This window comes from Talpa occidentalis, unplaced genomic scaffold, assembly GCF_014898055.3.
Source record: "Talpa occidentalis isolate TD23 unplaced genomic scaffold, MPIMG_talOcc4v2.1 talOcc4.8, whole genome shotgun sequence".
Classification (NCBI taxonomy): Eukaryota; Metazoa; Chordata; class Mammalia; order Eulipotyphla; family Talpidae; genus Talpa; species Talpa occidentalis.
Genome location: NW_023605194.1, coordinates 108,749,318 through 108,770,465, shown reverse-complemented (window position 1 = coordinate 108,770,465; position 21,148 = coordinate 108,749,318). Strand labels below are relative to the sequence as shown.

Sequence of the window (21,148 nt, the reverse complement as noted above, 5' to 3'; positions counted from 1 at the left end):
TAAATCCATAGTTGCGTTGTGATGCTAAAATTGAAATACTAACATTAATGCCAGTAATTCAGCAACAGTTTAATTGACTTGGAATCAGAGAATGTTAGCTTTGAACAGTACCTTTTCCCACCACTATTCTGACCTCCATCTTCAGTAAGGTGTCGCTGTAACATAAGGGGTGGTGATGTCTTGTAATGCCTGCAGTGGGGCAGCTAATTGTCATAACTTAACAAGTTGTGCTGTACCTTACTCCAGATCCCCTCCCCTTAACTTCCTACTTACATTGGCTTAGAAGGGTCTCTGGGAATATGTGGGGGGTGCACCTTTTTAATGTCCCTCAATTCATGAACCGAAGTGATGACTCAACTTTCCCAAGATTGATTCATTTTTCATTGTTTTATTGAGCTGTAAGTGCCAACCAGTATTGTATAAAGTGTACAGCATAATCACTTGATTTAGTATTGTGAAATGATCACTGAAGTAAATTCAGTTACTATCTATCATCTCATATATATAGAAAAAGAAAAAAAATTTTTTCCCCTCCTTTGGGATGAGAACTTTTAGGATCTACTTCCAGGAACCTTCAAATATACTGTCCAGTTGTGTTCTATAGTAATCATGTATTATGTTACATCCCCAGTTTTTATTTACCTTACAACTGGAAGTTTATACCTCTTGATCACCTTCATCTTATCCCACCACTCACTACCTCTTTCCTCTGGTAATCAAAATCTGATCTCTTTTTCTGTGAGTTTGATTTTTGAAAAAGATTACACACATGCATTATTTCATAGTATTTGTCTTTCTGTGTCTGACTTACTTCACTTAGCACAGGGCCCTCAAGGTCCTTCCATGTTGTTGCAAATGGTGGGATTTCCTTTTTTATGGCAGAATAATATTCCATGGTATTTATTTGCCTCAAGTTATTGATCCGTTTGTCTGTTGATAGACACTTAGGTTGTCTTGGCTGTTGTAAATAATGCTTCAGTGAACGTGAGGGTACAGCTAGCTCTTCTTTATTTTTTTGGTTTATTTCAGATCTATACCCAAAGGTGGAATTGCTAGATCATATTGTAGTTGTGTTTGTTAATCTTTGAGGAACCTCCCTAATATTTTCTATAGTGGTTGCACCAATTTATATTTCCAGCAACAATATACAAGGGTTCCCTTTCTCCATATTCTTGTCAGCATTTATTATCTCTTGTTTCTTTGATGATGACCATTGTAAATTACTTGAGATGATACCTTATTATGACTTTGATTTTCATTTCCATAGTGGTGATGTTTAGCACTCTTTCATGTACTTGTTTGCCATTTGGGTCTCTCTTTTGTAAAGAAAATGCCTGTTTAAACCTTCTGACAATTTTAAAATTGGATTATTATTTTTTGTGCTATTGAGTTGTATGAGTTCTTTGTTTTTGTATATTAGCCCCTTGTTAGATATATGGTTGTTCTGTTGTTCAGTTGATTATTTTGCTGTGTAAGAGATAGCTTGATGTTGTCCCGCTTGCTTATTGTTGATTTTGTTGCTCGTGCCTTAGGGGTCTTATCCCAAAAATCATTGCTGAGACCCATGTTAGGGAGCTTTCTCCCCAAATTTTCTTCTGGGAGTTTTGTGTTTTATTTTCTTTAGGTTTTATTTAAATCTTTAAACTGTATTTCACTTATTTTAAAAAATTTAAAAAGCTTTAAAATTTGCATTTTTCTTGAGATAATTTTGGCTTACAACACTGTATCTAGGAGGATAGGTGTAAACCTCTAAAATGGTTTTCTGGTCCTCCCCTGGTGGCACAGGTGGTTGAATGCAGCGCTGTGAAGCTGTCCACAGCCTCTGCAGCGCGGGTTCGATCCCGGCCGGTGGGTGAGAATCCCACATGGTGTGGCAGAACTCTCCTGTCTCACCCACTGCCCCCCTCGGCAGTGTATTTCAGTTAGTCTGACTGTTCTGTTTCCCGCTCTGTCTCTGGTGAATCCTCTCACCCCCTCCAACCCCCCAATCTCTGGCCTGTACCCCGGTTCTTGTATGCATGAATAAATAAATCTTTAAAAAAAAATAAAATGGTTTCTTGCTGGATGGGGTTTTGGAACCCTCATTATCCTGGTCACTTTTTGCCTGGATGTTCAGTTTTACCACTGCCTTTCGGTCATCTTCTGCCTCCTCTTTTCTCCAATCCTGAGTGTTCTTCAAGGTTTAATTCTTTATTTTTAGGGCTAGATGTTCTGTACTTTTTCTTTGACTTTATTCCCTCTCTGCAGATAACTATTATAATTTCTGCACTTGACCTTTATTCTCAGCTGCCTCCAGAATTTGTTTAATCTGCTACTTTCCAAAAACACCCAAAATACAGTAATTTCCCTCCTCATCTTGAATTGGCATCCTCTCTTGACTCCCCTTTTTTATAGTTCTCTGTCCTTCTGTGTCCCCCAGACAGGGTAACTTAGTAATCTTTCACTGATTATTTTCCTTTGCTACACTTCGTTGTATAACATTGAGTTGTCAGTGAAGTGAGGGAAGCTTGGAAAAGTTGTCACCTGCTCAGGGTCTTCCAGCCACTCCCTGGTGACACTAGTGGGAGCCCAGGTCTGTGCTACACCACAGGCTGAGGCCTTTTGTGATGAGACTTTTCAAAGAAACAACTTATAGTGTGCTTTGAACATGGCTAGTTTTCCGGCGATCTGGACCTGTGTGTGCAAGAGATATTTAGAGGCTGTGGATGGTGTGGATCCTACTGGCTGTGTTCTCCTTATGACCTGAATTCACGTTTGTCTTCCATTCAGCGCCCATGGAGCTTGTCACCTGGACTCGCCATTCCTGTGTGGGGTGTGCTGGCGCTCTCTCCCCTGGGAGGTGATGGACTCACTCCCTTGCCCTGCACCTCCCCCTTCCTATTTCCTAGGCCCCTTGGTCTGTGCAGAGTGCTTGGTGGATGCAGGTCATTTCCTGGGCATTTCTTTCAGCTCCTTGTTCCTCATTTAAATTGGGAGGCAAGACAGGAGATTTTGGTCCCTATGGGAGGAGTCTTGTTTTACTTTTAAAAATATTAAAGAAAATAAATACTGCAGCTTTTGAGAGAAATGGGAGAGTTGTGTAGTAGCTCGTGACTTTGGTTGGCAACTAAGTTTCCCTCATCTGTGCCATGAAAGGGATTCCTGCCAGGGCAGAGCAGCTCTCGCTCACTAAGCCTGCCTGCCACCTGTCACCTGTTTCCGGCTGGTATTGCTTTGGGCCTCAAGCTTCTACTGTGGGAGACAAGGTACCTTGTGTTGACTTTATCCCCTGTTTGTGGTTTTGATTCTCTTTGTGTTTGTCCTTTCTTTGGACATTTTGGAAACCACTTTGTTGACTAAGTCACTACAGGCAGTACCAAAATGTTTGAATAATATTATGTGTCATTGAACTTAACGTTCCTAATCTGTTGAATATAGTACTTGCCAGTTGTGTTTCTGTATATTGCTTTTAACCCCAGGGTTACCCTATTTTTCTACAAACAATCCTGGTGTATTAGTTTGCTGTGGCTGTTGTAACAAAATACTGCAGACTGGGTGACTTAAACAGTGGAAGTTTATGGTCTTAAGTTCCTGGAGGCTGGAAGTTCAACATCTGGGTGTCAGCAGAGTTGGTTCCTTCTGAGGGTGGTGAGGGAAGGGGCTGTTCTGGGCCTCTCCTTGGCGTGTAGGTGACTTCTTCTCCCTGTGTCTCCTCACATGCTCTTCACCTTAGAGGTGTGTCTCTGTCCAAATTTCTCTTTTTATGAAGGGCATTTGTCATTGTGGAGCAGGGCCTGCCCTGGTGACCTCTTTTTAACTTGATTACTTCTATCTCCAAATAAGGTCACAGTCTGAGACACTGGGAGTTAGGACCTCAACAAAGGAATATTTTTCTTTTTGAGGGGAGACACTAGTTCATTTATAACAAAGGGAAACAGGAACAACTCTACAAACACAGAGGAGGGGGTGTTGGAAGCTATGTCTGTGGAGGTCTAGAGCCTTTCTCCTTTCATAACCCACACAATGCCTTTGATTTTTGTTATATAAAATAGGATTGTTAGACTAGATGGTCTCTAAGATTACATTCCCTGCTCAAATTCTTTATTTTAGAGAGAAACCTCTACTCGCTCTAAAATACCCCCAGGGATTAAGCAATTACTTAAAATGTGTGAGACCAATGCATAGAAGACAGTAGGGAGTAGTGGGCCAGTGGTAACTAGACAGTTGGACAGATTGACATTAAACTTCTAATGAGAGGGATGGACAAATAACATGAGTCTGAAGGGCCATCCGTTTGTGGTGCTCAGATTTAGACACTTGTTGGGAGTGCCACGCCATCCTCATTCCCACAGTCTTGTTGTTACACTGATTGTGGGGCCAGGCAGGCCCTTTTGTTTTCTGTCAAGTGTGACTAGAGAAGGTGGCCGTTGGGAGGCTGTCGGGAGAGTTTTGGCCTGAATGTTCATTAAGTACTTCTCCTTCCCCCAGACCACGCACCGCCACAGCTTGCCACAATATGCACACATCCCAGAATCTTACCACAATGACACACATACATGCACACACCCCTGAACCTTACCGCAACAACCCCTCCCTCCTCCCCCCGTACCCAATTCCAGTGCTCGTGTGCACACCCTTTGCAGCCTTCCCCTGGGACATGCTGTCCTGTGGGACCACGGATTCCTCGCTCACACTGCACCTGTTACGGTCATCCGGGGCCTTCCCGGACCATCCTAAGGCTAGGATTCTACTCTAAGACCCGGATTCTGGTTTGACATCTACTTGAACTAGATGTGTGGAATTGAGCTGGTAGATCAAAGTTGTGGTGAGCCTGTTGTGATTTTCAGTTTGGATTCTGTCGGGGGCAGTCTCTTTGGGGACTGTACAGCAGCATTCTTTAACCTACCTCTCCTTGAGAATCTTTTTTTTTTTAAAGATTTATTTATTTATTTATTTATTTATTTATACATGCACTGGGTACAGTCAGAAGCACGGGAGGGTGAGAGAATTCACCAAAGCCAGAGCGGGGAGTAGAACAGGCAGAAGGACTGAGGTTCACTGCTGAGGGGAGCAGCGGGCAGCAGGAGAGGTCTGCACGCCATGTGGGACCCTCCTCTGGTGGCTGGGAGCAGCCGGGGATCGAACCGGCGCTGCAGAGGCTGCGGGCAGCTTCGCAACCCAGCGCTCAACCGCTGCACCACCGGGGAGGCCCTCCCTGAGAATCTTTGGTTCTCTCTTGGTTCTACCACTTACTAGCTGTTTGAAATCTTGGGCAACTTCTTTAACCTCTGCATGTCACTGTCTTCCTCTGTGACATGCATAGTAATAGTAGCAGCTTCTTAGAGTTGCTGTGATACTTGAAGGGATCAGTGTAAACTGGTCAGAAGAGTACCTGGCTTTATAAGGTGTGGTAGGTACTTCCACCGGGTTTGCATAATGGCCAGAAAATAAGAGAGATGGTGAGGTTATCTTGGATCGTCCTGATCATCCCCCTTGTGATGATGATCTTAGAAGAGCTGGAGAAGAAATGATGATGGAAGCAGAGGTCAGAACGATGCACTTGGTGGTTGGGGGCCCCGAGCTATGGACTTCAGGCCCCTCTAGAAGCTGGGAAAGGCAGGGAAATAGATTCTCCCCTGGAGTCTCCACAGGCAATGGGATTTCTGACCTCTGGAACTGTAAAATAATGTTTGTATTACTTTAAGTTGTCACACTTGTGGTGCTTAGTCATAGCAGCAATAGGTAACTATTGCTAAGGGCTAGCCGTTTCTTCTGCTCTTACTATTGTTGACCACAAAAAAGCAGCTGTTACACTGACAAAAACCAAAATGGGTTTATGCTGAAACAACAACGAAAAAGCAGTTGGGTAAGAGTGGTCTGCTGACCAGCTCGTGTGCACTTGCCCTTGACCAAGAGCCAGCACCCCTTATGCATCCTCGGAGGGGGCTGCCCCGCCAAGATGTGTCCTCCACCAGCTGGGACAGAGAGGCAAGGCTCATGGGGTCCTGTAGTTTGCTGACTGCACAGGTTTCTCTCCTAGTCTCCTGATGTCATTTAAATAGGATTTCTGTATATTAGCTGTCACTCTGTAAATAAGGTTTTCCTTGAACACAGGGAATCCGTGGCCCCAGACAGCTTGAAAACCAGTGGGTGAGGTGATTGCCAGCACCCACCTCTCGTCTAGCTGCTGTGGGGGCTGGACTTTGTAGTCGGCGCCCCACCCTGGGGCTCTCCGCCTGTGCTGAAAGTGTGCAGTGAGATACGGGATGGGGGAGGGTGAAGTTTGGGTGATGATGTCCAGTGTGGGACCCCTGTGGGATTCTCGGTAGTGAATGAGAGTGAAAAGTGAGTTGTGAGCAACTCACTTCCTTCTGGAGAGTTCTTCGTCACGAGATGTTCATTTCACTAACAGTATGTGCTTGTCTGTTTCATGCCATCTTGGCTCCGGGGCCTGCGCTTAGGGTGTATGCCTTTGCTTTGAGGCATATGCCTCATGAACTCAGCTTGTTTTCCTTTCACCCTATGCATTTGCCAATTCAAATCATTTTGGTGGCTGCAGACATTGCTTATTCTATGATTAAGAAGATCTCACTTCATGGACAGTGCAGTTAAACTGGACTTGGAGAGTTAGGGCCAGGAACGCCTTAACCTAGCAGTTGTGGAGATCATGCTGCCTAGAGCTGCTTGCAGAACAGCTTGTGATTTGGCCTTTGGGCCTCAACTGGCCAGTAATGCATTCAGGGCTTGGGAGATGTTTGTGCCTCTTTTTTTTTTTTTTTAAAATATGTGAAGTGGGATATCTCCTTTCTTTCTTGACTAACACTTTATTTTTTTAAATGTTTTATTTTTGTATGTATATATTTTTATTTTTTTTCACATCATTGTTCATTTTTAAACCATATTTGCTTCCCCCCACCCCCTCAGATGTAGTCCCCATAGAGTTTCCTTCACCAGTGCACCCGTGTACCATCACCTCTTGACTGATACTTTTGACCCTAATGGAGAGGCCACGTTGCTTTGTGCTCAGTGCTGCTGCCGGCTTTGCAGGCCTGGAAAGCAAGGACACTGTGAAGCCGGCCTGTCAGCCTAAGGAATTTTGTTTCCCTTTCACGTTACTTACATTAACATCTGCAGCATTTCCTTGGCAGGAGTCTGGCATGGAAGATAGTCAGTTCTTAGAGTCTGTCCCCTGTGTGGCTCCCAACAAAACACTGAGGAATTTGGTACGTGTTTTGATATGCAGAATGGGTGGCAGAGCTGTTTGGCATTAGCTGTGGCATGTTTGATAATCTAGTTATTTGCGTCCCTACATGCAAAGGAATGTGAGCGGCTAAATGCAATTTACCTATTTGAGAAAAGTTCTAGAAGCCACTGTAGTTTGTGAAGGGGCCTATGTGTTTCAAATTTCATAATGAGACAGGTTCATTTCTTTGGGTTGGGTTTTTATGTTCAAGCCTAGAATGACAGAACATGGGACATTTCAAGTATCCCCATTTGTGCTTTGACTGGTGGCAGGGGAAGTTGTGAGAGTGTGTGGTTCCACCCTCGTTACCAGGCTGATAACTGAAGAGTGGAAGTGGACCCACCAGAGAAGCGAGATGCGCTATTCTGTCCCTCCAGGGGCTTGTGTGTGTCTCCTAGTCCACGGGGTCTCCCACCCCATCTCTGATGATGGGGTGAGAAGCTACTTCCTTGTTTGAAGATCTTCGTGGGTGAACAGTGGCAGTTGGTGCCAGTGTTTGGAGGTTCTCCAGACCCAGATTGACAGTGAGGTTGGGTCTGTCCATGTGGTGTCCTATGTCTTGATGAGCAGATATCAAATCTGGCTCCATTTCTCCTTACCCCAGGAAAGCTCGCATGGCCTGTGTTTTGTCGTCCATCAGTCTGTAGATACATGGCTTAAAAATTCCAACCTGGGAGACTCTATGAAAAGTGCAGGTCACATGACTTCTTTTTAGTTAGCTGTCTTTCTGTGCATGCTCGGGAGTGGTGTCACCCATACACACAGCCTTGAAGGTATTTCAAGAGAGCAGTGAAAATAGGTAGGGGTGGGTGGTGATATGGAACACGCCTATGTGAATTTTCTGCTCAGTTAGCGTTCTTCATTTGAATCTTTCTGGATAGAAATTGTTACTTTATTTTTTTAATGTCAATGTAAGAATCTTTGGCTTTCATTCCTTGTGAGCTATCATATAATGACTGGAATAAAAAAGAAAATTACTCCTACTATTTTAGCTTCTTACTGAAAACAGCTCTCATTTTTGACATTGCTTGCTTCACTTTTTTGTCCATATTTATTTTTTGTGTGAGTATGTGGATCAGCAGTTTTGGACTATATTTTAGTTTTTTCAGCTTTTCAATTTGCTTGATGTAAAATTGCATGTTGACGCAGCCTGTTAATATTCATTGCTCTGAGATAAGGAACCATAGGCATGAGGAGTCACTGAGCAGCTGTTTTGCTTAGGAATAGGGTTGGGTTTGTCCCAGGACAGGGCCTGGGCTGTGGACAGTGGCTCTGGAGTAAAATCCAACCTGTGGTAGTAGCTGTACACCTTGGGACAAATTATTTTACATTCCTGAGCTTTAAACTCTCACTGTAACATGGAGATTACTTTATATCTCTCTCGAGTGTTAACCAAATGCCCAGTGACTTTAAGGCAAATATTAGCCTGTTTTAAAAGTTAGATTTTTTTTCTCCATAGTTAACTGGCTCTTGAACAACACTGGGCTTGGGGTACCAACCCTGTATGGTCAGATATCCACATGTAATTTTTCACTCTCTCCCCATTCCCAACCTTAACTAACTGTGGTCTTGGTATCTTTGGAGATTGGTTTCAGAACCCTTGAAAATATCAAAATTAGGGACTTGAGCACAAGTCCCTAATAGTCAGCACTGTATTCTCAGGTCCTGTAGCCACAGATTCAACCAACCTCAGCCAAGCAATGGTTGAATCCATGAATGCGAGAAGCCACAGGCAGGAAAAATAATCCATGTATAAGGGGACCCTTGCAGTTCAATCCCATGTTCAAGGATCAGCTGTATTTTCATCTCCAGTCAAACATGGCGAGGACTTCTGTGGGCCTTTTGCAGAGCAAATTCTAACATTTAAGCGTGGACTGTAGTTACCTCCTTGCTGCTGTTGGTGCTGAACGTTCTGTGAATCTTCTGGGTCTCTCTGGGTTTAGTTTGACCCTGGGGAAGGCTGTCTGGTTAGCCGACTTTGAGCATATGAGATCCTGTGTTTGAGACCTTGGCTTCCAGCCAGAGATCACCAAGCCCTGGGGATGCTATCAGGTGTTTGTGTTCCTGAGCTTTTTAATTGAGCAAGTCCTGACCTGAGTGGGCATTAAGAGGAAAAAAATGCCGTAAGCAATAATGTGAAATAGTCAGATATGAGGAAGAAGAGGGTGGAGGAGCGAATCAACATCCCTCCAGCACCTGCTCTGTGCTGAGAGTGGCACAGAGGACAGAAGCAGCCCAAAGAGGGCACCACATTCAAGATGAAAGGCACCTTGGCCAAAGAGTCTATGGAGTCTCTTCACACATTAAGCGGAGGAGAGCACCACGACTCTTTGTCTTAAGAGGAATAGATTTTCTTTAAGCCTAGACTCCAGACAAGGACCCAGGTAATCTCCCATCTTTCTTTCTAGGTCTTTCAGCAGCCCAGCGGAAGTTTGCTCATTCACTCAGAGACTTTAAATTCGAGTTTATCGGAGATGCGGAGACGGACGACGAGCGCTGCATAGGTATGGAAATGAGAGATTTTAGTTTGCTTCCCTTGGCTTGGACCACTGAGTCATCATTGCTTTCTCTTTACAGATGCTTCCTTACGTGAATTTTCAAATTTTTTGAAGAATCTGGAAGAACAGAGGGAAATTATGGTGAGTTGTGGGATATAAAGTCCAACGTTCAGTGGGAGAAAGTCTGGGTTTAGAAACTGCTTCTGGTGGAAGACTTGATGTCTTTATGGATCAAGGAACGCAGAGGTCTTGGGAAGAGACCAAGAAGAGTTTTTCAGCACCCTGATTTCTAGTCCCACAATGGTACTGGCTGTGGTAAGATCTCAGACGTGTTGCTGCACCTCTAGACCAAGCTTCTGTTGCTTTGTCTGCAAAATAGTGGGTTGCACTGTATCAGTGCTTTCTAGACTTTTGTTAGCTGTCAAGCATTTTCATTTAAATTGAGTCTCATGCAACCTATAGGTCAGGACGATAAGAACAAAAAAGCTGAGAGGCCAAGGGGGTCTTTCTAAGGGTGGCGTTGGACCCTGACTCATATATATTCTGTCAGTTTCTGGGCTGCGTGGGAGGGAGAGGACGTGAGCCTGGAGTCCTGGAAGCCCCACTTTGCCTGGAGATTCGGAATCATAATCACAGTAATGCAGTTGCCCTCCTGGGGGCTGTCCACATGCCGGGTGCATGGGGCAGATGATTGTATTTAACACACTCAGCTTTGAGATTTAAGGGTGTTGAAGACTATTTTCTCACCTTTCTTTTTTTGGGGGGCATCATTGGCTATATATTTATTTCTGTTGCTGACCTACTCTTCACCTCTGAATACTTGAGCCTGCATCTCATACCACATGTTTGCATAACCACAAAAGCATATATATCACACTTAAGAAAATGAACAATACTTCCCTAATAATACCTAAGACCCAGTCTGCACTCAGATTTTCCCTTTACCCCTTAATATAACTTGAATAGATTTTTTTCTTTTGAAAAAGGAAAATATAATTACAGTCCATACAACACATTTGATTGTGTTTCTTTAGTCTCTTGTATTTGAAAACAGCCTCCCTGACATTGTTTACACAGATGCTGTGTGTTTGAAGATACAAAGTCACTTGTCTTGTAGGATATATTACATTTTGAATTTTTCTGGACATTCCTTCAGTGTCTTCTTCTAATTTATTTCTCTCTCTTTTTTTAATTTTTAAAATTGTCTTTTTTTTAAACATTTATCATTTTTTAAAAATTTTCCCACCTTTCTTAACAAGCTTGTATTTCCATTCTCATGACTGGTATATTGCTCCCACTCAACAGTGATTTATTATGCTACTGCCCCTGGATTATGTAAATATTATGCACTCCCTATTCTTAGGTTTTAAAAGAAATGGCAAGCTATTTTTTCTGTTCTGGAGAATGAGTGTGACCTAGAAAGTGGGGTGATGTGTAGGTGCATGAGTGGGTTCAGGTGTGGTGGTAACAACACCGACCATGATAGCTAAGCTGGTTAACCTTTACTCTCCATGCAGTCTGTGCTGTTTGCCTTATATCCTTGTTTCCTTCTCCGCCCTGAGAGGGAGCTTCTGGTACTGCCGCCTGTTAGCACTCCGGGAGACGGCGGCTCAGACCCTTGGCCAGGGGCAGCCGAGAGCCGGAGCTGGTCATGACAGCAGCCGGCACACTGAGTTCCCTGCCTTCATGGCCAGTTTCCTGGATGTCCTGTACGCTCCAGGTGGTAGCTGGCGGGCATTTCTGCTTTGTGGATGTGCAGTCAGGGAAGAGGTAGGATTGTGGTTTAAAAGCGACAGAAACCTAGTTTGTCCTGTCTCCAGGCTCCGTGATAGTTTGTGTATGTTGTAAACACTGCAGAGGGCATGTGGCGGGTATTATGATCTGTTAGGTTTTTCTGACACAAACTGACACGATCCTGCAGCCACTGATTTTTCAACTGTTTAGGAAAGTCTAAATGTGGTGATGGATAAAAATAGCCCTGTGACGTAGCCTTTCTGCCACGCGGAGTGGGCGCCAGCGTGTGGGTGCTCGAAGTGCCTGTTGTTAGCTTATGTTAATAGCATCAGCTTTCTTGTTCTCAACCCTCACGGAAAGTTAGTTGTACTTCCCTGCGAGCCTGAGGATTCAGCGACTGTCTCTGATCTCCTCTTATGTTCCAATTGCTGTCTGGAATCTGAGCACCCCGAGACAAGCAAAGCGAAGTCCCTGCCCTCACGGAGCTTGCATTCTAGAAAGGGGAGGTAATAATAAACCTATAATCATTATCAGGGAGCAGTAAGTGTTACAGTAGAAACTAAAGGAGGGGAGGTAGTCAGGGAGGCACGGGCGGGGTACCATCATATCTGGAACGGGAGGGAAGGCCCTGTTAGCACAGGACGTGAGGCATCAGCGTGGTATCTGGGCAGGGTGGCACCTGCGTACTGGGTGGCCTGCTGTCTGTCCCGATATTCTGTTACTGTTTCATGTTCCTTGAGATGACTCGACTAGGTAAACAAACTGGAATGTGGTCTTTGCTCCAGGCTGCCTGCTGTCCACAGCAAGGTTATCAGTGGCTGGCTTGCTTACTGATTCAGTCTTCAGCTGTGATGGGGGCTGACAGGGCCTGGGGCTCGGGGAGGAGAGAGATGACAGCACTGGGATTCTGGGATGGGGTAGAAGAAAGAGCAGGGTACCGTCTGCACCAGCCATGTACCTCAGAGAGGAGCGGGGCATTTGTGGGAACAGCACAGCCTGCTGGACAGGGGGAGACCACGTAAGCCCCAAAGCAGTGGGGGCATGACCATGAGCAACCAAGGAATGAATGGAACATCTATTTTTTTTCCCAGCTTTTTAGTTTGGAAGATTTTGAGTGTGTGCATAAGTAGGGAGAGAAATATTAAACTACTGGCTCAATGGCCAGCTTCAGTAAACATCGCCACATAGCCAGTCTTCTTTCTCCTCTGCCCTGCTCCTCCCCATTATCTTGACCTTTGCCATTATTGTTTCAGCCACACCTCGGTCTATAGCCTTAAAAAGGAGGTTTTTTTTTTTGAACCACAGTATCTCTGTCACACCTACAAACAGGACAAGGGTTCTTTACTATCGTAAAGAATTAGGTTAGATTAGTTTTGATATTCTTTCACAACCCCCGCCGCCACTGGTTTTGTTTAAGTCTAGATCTAAACACTTCACACTTGAAGTGTCCTCTTGTCATCTATGGGTTTCTCTTCCCTTCTTTTCTTTTCTTTTCCCTTGAGAATAATTTCTGATCTTTTCTCTTAGCTTTAAAAGACCTTTAAAATAGTACTATATCTGAGATATCACTGAGTTATAATAATAAAAGTGAAAAAGTTGGCCATTAACGCATGTTGATGATATTTGGATATTTTTTCTAGTCACTTATCACTTTCTACCACAAATAGTGCAAGGAATTATGGCTACTTTTGGTTCTTGAAATAGCTTTGAGTAATTAGTAATGAAATCATTGATGCTTTACCAGGCACCAGCCTTAAATTAAAAAGTTTTTTAAATTTAAGTATCATTGGTTACATTATATAGGTTCCAAGTGTACATCATTATAAATCTGTAGTACTACAGTAACCACAGTAAGTCCCATTTTATTCCTCACCATACAGTTGACCTCTTTTATCTGATTTATCCATCTTCTTACCTTCTGGTAACCACTAATTTGATCTTATAATCTAAAAGTTTGTTTTTGTTTTATTTAGTTTATCCCTCTGCTTTGAAATCAAATATGAGTGAAATTATCCAGAGTTTATCTTTCTCCTCTGAACTTACCTCACTAGGCCTAACACCCTTTGGGGCCATCCATTTTGTGGCGAATGCTGGGATTCTGTCTTTTTTTTTTTTTAATAATGAGTATTTCATTTTGTGTATAGACCCCTTTCTTTATCCAGTCACCTGTCTGTTGGCGGGCTGCTGGATTGTTTCCAACTCTTGGCTGTCGTGAACATGTGCACACAGATATCTTTTCAAATTAGTTTTTATATTTTTGAGTAAAAAACCAGAAGTGGGATAACTGCACTGTATGAAATGTCTACTTTAAATCTTGGGGGAGTCTATATTGTTGGCGAGAGAGGCTGTGCCAGTATGCATTCCCACCAGCATGGTCCAAGGCTTCCCTGCTCTCCACATCTTCTCCGACACTTGCTGCTTATTTTTTTGGATAACAGCTATTACCATAGAGATGAGGTGATATCTCATGGTTTTGATTTTGTGTTTCCTTAGTAGCAAGAGATGGTGAGCACCTCTTCATGTGCCTGTTGGCCATCTGTGTGTTCTCTTTGAAGAAGTGTCTCTTCAGATCTTCTGAACATTTTTTAATTGGGTTGTTTTGTTGTTGAGTTGTATGAGAGCTTTAAGTATTTTGCATCTCAAGCTCTTGTTGGATGTATGATTTGCAAGTATCTTCTCCCATCCAGTAGGGTCTGTTTTTGTTTTGTTGACAGCATTTGAATAAGAACTGCAAACTGCATGTGTTTATCTTTTTTGACTGCTGAGTAATATTCTGTTGTGTATATGTACCACATCTTCTTGATCCAGTCATCTATTTTTGGGCATTTGGGTTGTTTCCATAGCTTAGCTGTTGTAAATAGTGCTGCTATAAACATAGGGGTGCAGGTGCCCTTTGGAATTAATGTTTCTGTGGAGCTAGAAGGGATCATGCTCAGTGAAATAAGTCAGAAAGAAAAAGAAAAATACCGGATGGTCTCACTCATAGCAGGAATTCAGAAAACCTAAATAAGGGACCAGGAAAAAAACTAATTAATACAAAGTAAAAATCAAAACCAACAAGCACAAGCAACTATAAACTAGAGACACACTACAGCAGGGGTGGATGCGGGGAGAGGAAGGACTGGGGTCAAAATAAGGGGGAGGTGCAATTGTATGGGGAATATAACCAAAATGAAAATGCATACATTGTGCAAAAATGAAAAATGATGTAAGAATTATATAAAATAAAATATTAAAAAATTAATTTGCAAAAAAAAAAAAATAGCTAAAAAAAAAAAGGGATACCTCCCTTACAGAGTGCCCAGTGTGGTCCTGGGGAATGGTAGGAAGTGAATTAAAATCCCATACCTTTACTCATCCTTTGCTGGGCACTTGGTTGCTTTCATAACTGTGCTCCAGTGGACAGTTATAATTTGGGGAAGGCATTTTGGAGACCCTGTCCTAGAGCTGAGTTGGTGGATGAATTAGAATTTGCCAGGTCAAGAAAGATGGACGCAAACCCTCGTTGAGTCTGGGAAAGCGGGGCAAGTGTATTTGCTAGTGCCCACTAGTGTCCAGATCTGTAGCTAGGAATTGGCGGTGGTGGCAGTGGGAAGAGGCCAGCCGGGAAGTCAGAGCATTTCCCCTCATACACCAAAGTCCAGCTTTTATGAATGGCTGTGCCTCGCCCTTCAAGAGGCCAGTATTGTCCCTTTCCAGATAATGTTTTCAAGTGAGTGGTTTCTGCTGATAAGTTGCCACCCTCGCCTGTGAAAGTGGATACCTCAAGTTGGGGATCTGAGTGTATAGCTTGTGGCCAGAATTGCTCTGCTCACTTCCGGACATGTTCCCCCAGGAGAGCACTGGGTGGTGTTTGGCTGCCAGATTCCTGAGATGTTCTCTCTGGCATGGCAGGACATGGCGTACTTATCTGGGGTGGGCAGCTGTCCAGGAATTTGAGGGCTTTTAAAATAGTGCTGTCGTGTGGACGGTGTTCTTTTAAAAGCCCTCCCTATTTGTATCTACTTCTCTTTAGTCTTTGTCCTTTGCCTGAAGAGGAACGCTCAATTTCTGAGGGTTCTGGAAAACCAGGGCTGTTGGGGGAGGTCCAGAGCTTGAGGAAAGCTCCAGGGACGAGGGGTGCCAGGAGCGAGAAGGAGGAAGCTGCCCATGGAGCGCACAGGGCCTCCCTTCCCATCCTTGGGGGCTGGCTGGGCTGCCAGGCACGAGGTGGCATCTGGTCTACCAGCAGCATGTCCTTCCCTGTGTGAGCGGGACTCACAGACTCTGGAGGCTTTTCCACCTTTGTTCATTTTGTGTTGTTTTCACCAGTGCAGATTGTGCACTCATGAAAACTTGGGGCCAGGAATCACTTGCTGGTGAGCTGTGCTCCCAGAAACAAGGCACTGGCTTCCAACTACTGACGGCTTTTGTTAAGTTTAGATGGTTCCAGGCTAGACAAGGTTCCACTCAACCCTTGTCTGGTGTGCTTCACTGAACCTCTTTCTCAAGTATCTCACAGGCCATGTGGTTGAGTGGTTTCTTAGAGCTGTAGGGGTTCTGGACACAAATTTTTGTTTCTTCCGAAAGTATGATAACCTGTATTGGTTAAAATGAGCTAAAGCTCTTGCATCATGGGAGAAAGTTCACCGTAATGTTTCTTTAGTACACCCGAGAACAGTGGTCCTGGAGGTCCTGGTCTAGCAGCAGCAGCAGCAGCAGCTGCCACCCTGGGAGCTGCAATATGCTGAGAAATGCAGACTCTTAGGCCCCACCCCAGACCTGCTGAATCCCAAACTCTTGGAGGGAGGTAAGAAGGGGGCCTGCTTCAGTAAGCCCTCTACAATAACTTCAGTAAATTTTTGTGAAGCTTGCTTAAATCAGAACCACTGGCTTGGGTGCCATGAAACAGGCTGGCATTCATGTCTTTGAAAAAGCTAACTTTTCTGAAAGTTGTATGCACTGTGGTTTTTTGATGACTTGATGTCTACAAGGAAGTTAAAATAGTCCCTAAAAATCTACACTTTCACCTGTTATTTCCAGAAGATTTTGGACTACAGCTCATTTATTTTAACAGAACAGGTTTCTGCTTTAGGGAATTTTAGTGTTACTCGTGCTCAGCATAGCTTGTGAATTCCTATAAAATTCCTATAATGTGATCAGGCATTATTCTATTGGAAATATTGTACCTTTAGTTTCATCTTGTTGGAATATTGTGTATGACATATCAGGCCTGTTTTAATCAGTTATTTTACAGATAAAGTGACATGTTCTTATGTGGAATTTTGTTGGCAGGCACATTCAGAATGTGAAAAAAATCCATCTTGAACTTATTTTCAAAAGTATCTGTCAGTTTAAAAGTTGTCAGTGACCTAAATTTCTGAAGAATTTTTCTCCTTAGAACAGACCTTTAGAATTGACAACTCCCCACTGCTCATACAATTCCTGTTTTTTTTTTTTTTCTTTAAAGATTTATTTGTGCATACATGAACTGGGGTACAGGCCAGAGGTGTGGGGGGTTAAGAGGATTCACCAGAGACAGAGTGGGGAACAGAACAGGCAGACTGACTGAAATACACTGCTGAGGGGAGCAGTGGGTGAGTCAGGAGAGGTCTGCTGCACCATGTGGGTAGCTCCCTGGCTAGGGATCAAACTCGTGCTGCAGTGGCTGTGGAGAGCTTCGTAGGTTGCATCTTAACCCCTTACGCCAACAGGGAGGCCCTGTTTTTTTTTCCTTGTGAACCCATTTTAATTCAGTTAGATGTGGAGGTCACTGGGAACCCTGTTTCTCAAGAATGCACCTTTTGAGAGTTCTGCTTTTATTGACCACAGCCCCTGAAGGTTACAGTCAGGGTGAACTCAAATCAAAACTCTGGAATGAGGGGGAGGGTAGAGCCCAGCTCCTTCGTGAGCAACTTTAACTCATGACTCTCTGTTGGTGACTCATTGTCATTTGTGCTCTCACAGCCTGGCTGCCGTCAGAGTCCACTTCTCTGTTGAAACTTATGATTCCTATATGTCCTTAGACTTACTCTCTCTTTGTGAGGCATCAGCTGCTTTTCGATAAAGTAGTTCATCCTGACCTGAAAGAGCATAGAACAGACATGAACTCTACACACACACACACACACACACACACATACACACACACCCCCACCCCACGCCCCCCCATACCCCCCACTCTTTTTATTGTCTAATCCAGAGATGTGGTTCTATCAGTGGGAACTAGTTCAGCTGAATCCATAATTATGGGAGGAAAATATTTTCATTCTGAACATGTCACGAAGTTCCCATCAGCCTCAGCTCCTAAACCAAAGAACTGGGGGAACTTTGGAAAACTTACCTTGAACACCTTCATTAAAAATAAAGGAGGTGGCCTCCCCTGGTGGCGCTGCGGGTTGAGAGCAGCACTGTGACGCTGTCCCCAGCCTCTGCAGCGCCAGTTCGATTCCCGGCCAGCTAGGGAGAAACCCACATGACACGGGAGACCTCACCTGTCTCACCCACTGCTCCCCTCAGCAATGTTTTTCAGTCAGTCTGCCTGTTCTGTTCTCCGCTCTGTCTCTGGTGAATCCTCTCATTCACTCGTCCCCCACACCTCTGGCCTGTACCCCAGTTCTTGTATGCATAAATAAATCTTAAAAAAAATTTAAAAAAGGAGGGGACTGGAGCGGAGTGAGATTTTCCTAGCTCTCTCCTGGCCCCCAAGGCCATTATTCCTTGCCTTTAGCTCTGTGTAAGACTTAGCACCCATCCCTCTACCTCCGAATGTGGCTGAAATGGATGCTGGTTTCTCCTGGCCTGTGTGGAGAGGGAGCCCCTCCATGATTCTGTCAGTGAGCCTCCGATAAATCACAGAAGTTCAAATCCTGTTTAAAATCTGCCATTGACCTTCTGGTGAGGTCAAGGAGGATCCAGGATCAGTACTAAAGAGTATGTGTCACCATCATGGAAGAAAATCCTGGATACCACAGTGGAGCACCCCTGAAAAATAATGCCTCTCCAGTCTTCTTGGAGACACAGGAGAACACATGTGGGGGAACCATCTGTGAGTCACCAAGATGAGAAGTGACTCAGAGGAGTCAGACTCTGAAGATGTTTTAGAAATACCTTAAATATATTTTGCTTACTATCTTTTGATAACTTTGTAAAAGGGATACATGATAAAACAGTATCTAGATCTCAAAAGAGCCTTTTCAATAAATGTAAAAAAAATCTAAGTATAAAGATATTAAATCAGGATTTCATTAGCAGCATTTTTTTCCTTAATAATTTATAAACTAATAGCTTCCTACTGTTAGTGGCCTGTTGGGTTGAATGAAATGCAGGAGTAAAATGGTGGTGGGGTTATTCGAGGTCCAGGGAACCCCAGTGGCAGCCAGGACGCCCTTTCAAGGTCTCCATCTGCAGGGAGAGCCTGTGGTGCCTCGGCCAGCTTCCCCCAGAACCGCACTGCTGTGGCACCATCCACCAGCCCCGCCTGCCCGGTCTCCTTCCCCTTAGTAGCGGATGATGAACTGTGTCATCGGTAGAAGGAGACTGATTCCCACTGTCCATGATGTTTTTGGTGCACTGAAAGGTGACATTGTTTTCTCATGAGAAGTATTTGCATAGCTTGTCTGTCATTTTAGGGGTGCACTTGTGTATCTGCTGTAGGAGAGGATGTCTAATCTCATTAATTAGTTGATGAAATATGTGCTTGTATTTTAAAATTGTTAGGAATAGTTTTCCCACTGATTTCACGAAAACAGCAACAGCAGCAACAACAACTCTAACTTGACATCTCTGGCATGGAGCTGTTTATCATGGACACATTGTCATTTTGCCAGCACAGCTTCCCAGAGCACCTCATGACTACAGCTGAGTTCTTTGAGACATGGCACCTCTTAAAATCTCTTTCTGAGCCTTTCTCAGGGAATTTTATCTGAACCCTACGTACCCATTAGCAGCACATCTGGACAGTGTCTTTGAAAATTGTATCCTGGTGTGTTATTTTCCTGATTTTTCTTTCTGTAACCCCTTACATTGTTCCTTTGAACCCCTTACCTTGTTTCCTTTATGAAAACAGTAACTTCTCCATAATGACAAGTAAATCTTTTCCATTTCTTAGCTTCCCCTTGTTTTTGTAATCTGACCCATTTGTGATCTCTAGGCATCTGAAACTAGGTGTGGTGGGGGCTGTTTCAAGCTAAGATTCCTCAAACCATGCTTTATTGATGAAAATAATGGAGCATGTACTCCTTAAGGAGACACTATATGAATTCTTGTATGGACAACGCCCTTCCTTTAAAAAAAAGATTTATTTATGCATACAAGAACTGGGGTACAGGCCAGAGGTGCTGGTGGTGAGAGGATTCACCAGAGACAGAGCAGGGAACAGAACAGGCAGACTGATGAAATACACTGCTGAGGGGAGCAGCGGGTGAGACAGGAGAGGTCTGCTGCACCATGTGGGTAGCTCCCTGGCTGGCTGGGGATCAAACTTGTGCTGCAGAGGCCACGGATTGCTTCATACTGCTGTGCTTGACCCTCTGCGCCACCTGGGGAAGCTCCCCCCCTTTTTTTATTTTATTTATTTTTAAAGATTTATATATTTATTTATACATTTATACAAGCACTGGATACAGTCAGAAGCGCGGGAGGGTGAGAGAATTCACTAGAGCCAGAGCAGGGAACAGAACAGGCAGACTGACGAAGTACACTGCTGAGGGGAGCAGCGGGCAGCAGGAGAGGTCCGTGCGCCATGTGGGACCCTCACCCGGTGGCCGGGAATCGAACCGGCGCTGCAGAGACTGCGGGCAGCTTCGCAACCCAGCACTCAAACGCTGCGCCACGGGGGAGGCCCTTATTTTATTTTTTTTAAGATTTATTTATTTATTTATACATACAAGTACTGGGTACAGTCAGAAGCGCGCAGGAGGGTGAGAGAATCCACCAGAGCCAGAGCGGGGAGCAGAGCAGGCAGAAGGACCGAAGTACACTGCTGAGGGGAGCAGCGGGCGGCAGGAGAGGACTGCGCGCCATGTGGGACCTTCCTCCGGTGGCCGGGGAGCAGCCGGGGATTGAACCGGCGCTGCAGAGGCTGCGGGCAGCTTCGCAACCCAGCGCTCAACCTCTGCACCATCCGGGAGGCCCTTTTTTTTTTTTTTTTGAGTAATATTTTTTAGGAAGAATATTCCTTATGTTTAAATTTTGATAGTTCCTTGGCACCTTTTCCTGCAGTTCTGTTTCAAGGAAAAACAAGGACTTTGTCCTTGCTGTCCAGTTTCTTTGCTGTTATTCTTGACATTGGAATTGGAGAGGAGTTTTCCCTTTGGTCTAGTAAAATGAGAAGTATCTGCAAGGTCATGGGAGAATACAGTGGACATTCTCCTTTGCTCTCAGATTATACATTCCTCTAGGGTCAAGAGCACTGGGCCAGGCTTAAAATAACGAGGCAGGGGACCAGACATAATTCCTTGTGTTTCATTAGACTCAGTTGAGCCTTTTTCGTACTGAGTGGCTAGAAAGGCAGTGATCTAGTACTTACAGCGACTTACTATTCTGCCTAGACCAAGACTAAAGCTGTTATTAAATGTATCATGGGCTGTACTTTTGTCTTTTTATGGAGAGTAAGGGTTCCCAGCACTAAACCCCGTTTTCTTTCAGGACTGCCAACATCAAAATTTCGTCTTTGTTCTTAGATGTGAGGGAAGTTTAAAGTTCTCTGTCCCTC

General features: G+C 44.2%; 1 protein-coding gene across 7 annotated transcripts in view; it reads left to right on the top strand.

The window, feature by feature from the left end:
* ARHGAP10 (Rho GTPase activating protein 10) overlaps positions 1-21,148 on the top strand; it is a 253,278-nt gene that overhangs the window by 79,042 nt on the left and 153,088 nt on the right. For all 7 annotated transcript variants that reach the window (XM_054690276.1, XM_054690272.1, XM_054690274.1 and 4 more), the window contains 2 exons: positions 9,631-9,726; positions 9,800-9,861. In XM_054690276.1, coding sequence (XP_054546251.1) covers positions 9,631-9,726; positions 9,800-9,861 — 158 coding nt within the window. The remainder of the gene's footprint in view (positions 1-9,630; positions 9,727-9,799; positions 9,862-21,148) is intronic.